This window comes from Myxine glutinosa, chromosome 5 (assembly GCF_964187855.1).
Source record: "Myxine glutinosa chromosome 5, kmMyxGlut1.1, whole genome shotgun sequence".
In the NCBI taxonomy this organism is placed as follows: Eukaryota; Metazoa; Chordata; class Myxini; order Myxiniformes; family Myxinidae; genus Myxine; species Myxine glutinosa.
The window spans coordinates 137,888,994-137,896,180 of record NC_136265.1 but is presented as its reverse complement, the minus strand read 5'-3'; the positions used below and the strand labels follow the sequence as shown (position 1 = coordinate 137,896,180).

General features: G+C 42.4%; 1 protein-coding gene across 1 annotated transcript in view; it reads left to right on the top strand.

The window, feature by feature from the left end:
• Window positions 1-355: 355 nt before the first annotated feature.
• The window catches only part of HPX (hemopexin), a 44,442-nt gene continuing 37,610 nt past the window's right edge, over window positions 356-7,187 (top strand). Inside the window, exons 1-3 of the mRNA XM_068116076.2 lie at window positions 356-637; window positions 3,763-3,809; window positions 3,922-3,999. Of these exons, the coding sequence (XP_067972177.2) occupies window positions 579-637; window positions 3,763-3,809; window positions 3,922-3,999 (184 nt within the window). The 5' untranslated portion in view covers window positions 356-578. The remainder of the gene's footprint in view (window positions 638-3,762; window positions 3,810-3,921; window positions 4,000-7,187) is intronic.

The window sequence follows — 7,187 nt, the reverse complement described above, 5'->3', positions numbered from 1 at the left end:
ATAAATAAAAAGGAAAACTTGTGGATGTAATCCAACCTGATCTAGCATGTTGTCACAGCTCGAACTGCAAGTTACTGAGAATGTCCTGTTCTTCCACTCCTGTGCGACTGTACGCAACACGTTGGTGTGAGCGGTGTGCACGATAATAAATAAAAATATATATATTGTGTCATTTGTACAAAGATTCATCACCAATTAAGATTTGTTTGCAAAATTATTGAGAAATAAATTACTTTAAAACACATTGTCCTCATGGTCTGTTCGATGCATGATTGACCACTCAGTAGGGATATACATAGTGCTGTACACATCCAACTACCCATCTATCTTCATGCTCTGTCTCTCTGAAAACATTAACCACAATCAGTCCCTCCTACAGATGAAGCAACGTGAAAAAAATCCCATTATGACATCTCGGTTGATGATTTACTAAAGAGCGACTTCAAACGCAGTCGGCCGAGGATGGGGTCTATATAAATAGGGAAATTGAGAGGACTACTGAGGGTCCTAGCTCGACCTGCCTCTACCCCTTTCTCTTCCTCACACAAATATATAAATCTCTTTCTCCAAATTGCGAAATGAAGAAACTTGTCAAATTGTGCGCGTTCCTCATTTTGGGATTTCCAGCCACTTCAAGGTATGTTTTCCTCCTTTAATGGTGAAGTGACAAGTAAGGAAACCTTCCTCGAGGGAGGTTTGTACGACAGGTAGGGAAAAAAATACCTGTGACCTATTAATTGGACCTGTTTCGAGCTTATGTACCACATCACAGATTAAAATGGGATCTAATTTTATCATTTCTTTCTCTGTTCCAATCACCTGCACCTTTTGTTGTTGTCTTCGTTCGATTCCCGACCTGAGTATAAAGGACGTGACTCATCTGCAAGTATTAGATGGTGTTCATTAAAGATCCCTCGGTGTCTTTAATTTAGAGTCAGCAGGTTATTGTTAACATCCAGAACAAATTATTAATTACTGCTAAAATCAGGTTCAGTATCAGTATTATACTACTTGTACTAATTGAGTAGCAAATAATTTTTTTTTTTGCTCTGAGAACCTTTAAAAGATGCCATGTCCACATCAAAATGGCTGAACCCTTCTGAAAACTAGAACGACACTCAGTAGGGGGCATATCTCTGCCAGGTTGATCAGTTTGTTTTGTATACCACTGATAGGTCAAATCTGGATCCGGACCTGAACCAAAATCGAATTGGCTTGTTATTGTCACCTTAACATCCACCAAGTTTTGCCATAATCCTTCCACAACTTTTTGTAATATCATGCTACATATCATTTTTGGCCCTGTCACTCAATGGTGAAGAATAACTTTAAAAGAATTAAATAACTATCGTAACCAGATCCAAATCTTCACCAAAATTGAACCAGTTCTTCCTTGTCACACACCCAACCTGTCCACCAAGTTTCGTCCAAATCCGTCAACAATTTTTTTGAGATATCGTTATATATATATATATATATATATATATATATATATATATATATATATATATATATATATATATATATATATATATATATATATATATTGTTACAGATCCGGGGGACAGCACTCCCGTTAGCAAGGGGGGGTTAATCCCCTTGTCCTGTTAAGCTGGCCGTCCGACCGGTCCTGGTACCTGTAACGCTCTTCTGCGGGGTGGGATTGATCAGGGTTATTGGTCAAGGTGTTGTCCCGAATACCTTCACCAATCCCTCCGCAGAACAGGGAGACAAGTACCGCTCGAACCACGGACAAGATGGTATTTGCCGAGCGGTTTGGCAATCCGCGGTTTGAGCCATTATCAATTGACTAAACCCGATTAAAAGTGGTTCAGCCAAAATCGCGCCACAGGTACTCAATTGACAGAAATCACGAAAGCGATCGGACGAGAATGAAACCAAAGAATAAGGAGGAACAGGTATTTATTAATTATTTACACAAAACCAAAGAAAGAGAAACGAAAGTAATTTACAGGCGAAGAAGAAGAAGATACACAGGGCAGTTCTTAACTATACAGGCTTAACTTATCCCCAGGACAATACAGACAGAACGAACTCACTTACACGAATGGGAAATTGCAGGCAGGAATCACTGGAGGAGGAGGTGGCCCAGGTGGGACAACAGGGCTGGAAGGTTCGGCAGGGTACAGCAAGGTCCGCTCCAGCTCCACGCTCCGGGCTGGAAGCGAGCAGCCGGAAGCTCCCCGTATTCGGTTTCACACGACAGGGCTGTTTGAAGCAGCTTGTCAGAGCTCCGCGCAGCTTCGTCTCTCTCTCTCTGCCTTCCCACCGACTCTCCTCCAACTCCACTCAACTTCTCGGTTCGGCAGGATCACTCCTCTCCCTCTGGTGCCTTCTCACCGACTCTCTTCTCACCAACTCCAACTGGTAAAAAGGCTTCGCTTCGCGCTTATATTGGTGTCGGCCGTGTCAAGCCGCGGGCTGTGAGAGCACGCCTACCGGTTCGCTCACCGCGGTGCTGGTTGGTGGTTAGGGCTGGCTGACTCCACCTTCGATGATGACGACGTACCACGCCCGTGATCTGGCGGCTCCTCCCCCCTTCTTCTCCGAGATGAGCACATGGGCAATGGCGTCTTGGGGCAATCAAACGAGCCAAACCAAAGGGCAGCGAACGCTGCCTGGCTGTTACTTTGCGGAGACGCGGGTGAGGCGATCGGGGAATTGAAAGGGGCCTATCTTATTTGATTAATGCAACGTAGAGTCAAACTATTGGAAACACAGCCTTACCTGAAACACATAATAACGAAATAACCACGAAGAGGGCCTATGGTTCGCTACGTGTTGCGATGTGGACTAACTAGGGGACGACCTTTGATCTTACCAATGAAATGGAGGTATTTACAAAGATAATTATTTACAAAGGGTATATTTACAACACTTTACACAGTGCAGGGTTCTCAAAACCCCAACAATATATATAGATCGGTTTTTGCCATATCTCTTAATGGTCACTTCAAAAATTCTTAATACTCTTAAAAATTATTTTAAAATCTTAAAACTCTGAAACTTCCAAAAATTTGAATTCTTAAAACTTTAAAATTTATTGGATCCGGATCCAGATCTTCACCAAAATCTAACCATTTTGTCCTTGTCACACACGCAACCTCTCCAGCAAATTTCGTCCGAATCCGTCCACAACGTTTTGAGATACTTTATTCACAGACAGACAGACAGGGGTGAGAAAATAACCTCAATCCACCTTGAGATCATGTTTTACTCTGTTTATCTGTCTGGCAGTTAAAAAAATTGAAAATCATTCCAAACAGGAAACTTACTGTTTTTAAGGACGTCATAAAGGACGCAAACAGGCACAAATAACTAATGTAACATGTTAAATAAGGTGGTGTAAAAGACGCTGCATCAACGGTGGTAAACTTGTAAAATTATTTTACTACGACTTTGAAAAAACTTATTTTATTTAAATTTAATGATATGATTTAACACTGAAAAACACAAATTGCCTTTTTGGCACTTTCCAAACCCTTCCGGACAAACCTCCGTACTTGGACAAACTATTAGGCATTTTATGTCATCTCGACCAATCAAATTTGCCTCTTGTCGACCCGCCCAAGTCCTTGTTTATCCTGTCATGTTCGTAAATCACAAACCTTCATTGCCACATATATATACGATTAATATAAAAGGTTTGCTACCTTGTTTTACTCATAATCTCAGGTAAAATTGGTCCTACATAATCTGGAAATAGTTTGACATCATTATTGTGTGGCTATTTGTTCACAGTGACAATACTCAATGGATGCCCACTCATAGTCCACTTGACAATATTGGTGAGTAATAATTATGATGTGCATTGTTCATTCTATCACAAACTACATTATCGTGAGAATTTTCTCCCCTTTTGAAAACTTGCTTCTCTTTGGGCTTTGTACCTCTGTTCAGATGACCCACTGGACAGGTGTTCTATTCAAGGAATCGAGGCAGCCATTAAAACAGAAGACACAACATACATCTTCAAAGGTACCACTCTTTGTGTGAATGTCATTACAAGAAATCTCATTTTAACGCGAAAGATACTCAGTAGAGTGTATACCTCCGCCAGGCTGAACAGTTTGTTTTGTATCGCACTGATAGGTTGGATATCTGGATTCGAACCTGCACCCAAATCTAATCGGCTTGTTCTTGTCACCGAATCTTGTCACCGACCCAACTCATCCACCAAGTTTTGTCAAAAGCAGTCAACAACTTTTTGAGATATCCTGCTAACAGACAGACAGACAGACAGACAGGTAGACAGGGGTGAAAATATAACCTCCATCCACCTCAGGGGGTGGAGGTAATTTATCTCCATGGTAACGTGCAGAGGTCCCGGTATATATACAAAGAAAAGGAAAACATTTTCTGACATTTTCTTTTTCTTCCTTCTGGAAACCAAAGTTGTGTTTACCCTAGTAAAAAAAAAAAATAGGGGAAAAAGGAGAAAAATATATGGGGAAATATTTTTTCCCTATTTTTTGCATATGAAAAAATATAATTTAAATAGTGAGTTTTGTAACAAAACAAAAAATAGGAAAAAAATTGGAGAAAAGTACAGTTTCGCAAAGCTGCTTGCTTATGAACACAACATGCAAGCTGCTTGCCAATTGGGACATTTGTGGAGAAAGTTATATATGACTATCTTCAGACATTTAAAAGTAACATCTGATGTGGAGCTTCGTGAATAATAAATGCCAAGCAATCCCATGTCACGTAAAAAATAGGACTGCCGGTCCTGAAGCTCATCTGGATCAGGAGCAAGTCACTCAAAGCCCCCACTGACCCTCTCTTTCCCTGATATTTTCAATGCCGTGAACAAACAAACCTTGGTACATCATGGGCGATGAAGATTGTGATCAAGTTTCATTGAAATCGTGTGTGTAGTTTCAGAGAAGAGAGCAAATACCTATTTTGGAGGTCAAAAACACCCGCGTAGATCACCTTAATGAGCGCAGATTTTGATGCGGTAAATACACCTTCATTAGGCATCACATATGCAGCTTATGGCAAAGTTTCATCAAAATCGTGTGTTTGTTTCAAGCGATAATGACTGAAGTGTTTACAGACTCACTCGCACACAAACTCGCTCACTTACTCACTCACTTACTCTCGAACGAACTCACTTACTCACTAACCCACTGACTGACTTATCTAGAGACAATGCTCAATCGCATGAGATCACCGGACTAAAGTCCAGGTGAGCTAAAAATGGGATAAACAAATAAATAAATGTAACGCATGACACACCGTGGTTTCCGCTCCGTTCGGTCCAACGAGAATGGTAAAAGAAGCGCAGAACGAGATTACCTGCTTGTCCTTGTCTTCAGTGCCAAAACGCCGCACATCGAGGACGCTCATCTTCTTGACGTTTGACATGATGTTGCCTTGAGTGCTTAACTCCACGCACACACAAAGCAAACTCAAACGGATCGCCCATTTCGACACCAGAAACATCGGTGCCTCGAGTAGTTGTTTTTGTTTCGACGTTTATTGTTTCATGATAAACCATTTACCATTTAAATTACATCTTGGAGAATATACTCGTACATTCCATATCATATCACCTCCTTTATTTCATTGAGTTGCATTTATAACAGGTATATCTTTTGAGCGAAGCTAAATGCAATCAATACACCGTCAATATCCGCGGGTTCAAGGTGTGATTTACCTTCTACAACACGAGCAGCAGTTATCACGATAATATATCTCCATTATCATGATCGCGATAATCGCACAGAAGTAATATATATATATTGTTGCGGATTTCGGTTTCGGCACTCCCCTTACCGAGGGGGGTTTAATCCCCTCGTCTATCACACTGGCCGTCCGAGTCCTAGAAGGTATCGCGCTCCTTTGCGGGGTTGAGGTTGACCAGGGTGACTGGTCAATGGAGTCCCAGATACCTTCGCCAACCTCGCCGCAAAGCAGGGCGCTACTTCTGCCCGAGCCACAGACAAGATGGAATTTTGCCGAGCGGTTTAGCAATCCGCAGCTCGAGCCGTTAACAAAGGGACTAAACCCGATTTAAAGCGGTTGGCCAAATCGTGCCACAGGTACTCAATGGGGAAAAGACTAAGACGATCGGACGAGAGGAAGCAAAGAATACGAAGGGTATAGGAAGAACAAATATGATTTATTACTATCTACAAGAGGAAACGAAAGAAGGGCATTTACAAGGAGAGGAAGAAGCAGGTACACAGGGCAGCCTTAAAACAGTCTTATATTATCATACGCCCCAAACAGAACAAACAGACTCACACGAATAGGGACTGGCAGGAAGGAATGGCTGGAAGGAGGAGAAGGTCCAAGCAGACGGCAGGGCAGGAAGGTCCGGGCAGATGCGCAGCGTCGAGGTCCACTCCAGTCCATGCTCCGGTCCATGCTCCAGGCTTGAGGCGAAACCCGGCGGCAGCTGCACGTATGGTTTCACGCGGTCGGACAATGTGAATATATGGCGGTATTGTCGTTGTCAACGGACCCACTCTCCTGGCTTACGATTCAGCGTGTTCTCCTCTGGTACCTTGCACTTCGGACCTTCGCACTCATCTCTCCTCTTCTCTTGAAGCAGTCCCTCGCAGCCGCCTTTATAGGGCGTTCTCGTATCCAGCCACCGGCTCCTATGACACGCCTACCGGTTGGCTCACCTCGGCCCTGGTTGGCCGGCGAGGGCTTGCTGGCTCCACCTCTGATGGTGAGTTGACGTGCCACACCTTGTTCTTGTGTCCCGCCCCCTTTTTCCTCGGCCTGAGACCGCATGTTCAATGGCGGCTTGGGGCCATCAAACGAACCAAGACAAGGGGCAGCGAACGCTGCCCTACTGCTACTGCACTTTGAAGAGCGGGAGATGATTGGGGAAATTGAAGGGGCCTATCTTATTTGATTAATGCAATGCAGATTCAACTATTGGGAACAGATCCTTAACTAAAACACATAATAATGAGAACTACAGAAAGGTCCTATGGTGTTCTACGTGTTGTACATGGACTAACTAGTGTGCGATCTTTAACCTTTACCAAAAACGGGAATATTTACAGGGGATTATTTATAAGGGAACATTTACCAAAATTTACAAAGTGAAGGTTCTAAAAACCGTAACAATATATATATTTTTCTATATATATTGTATATATATATATATATATATATATATATATATATATATACATATATAT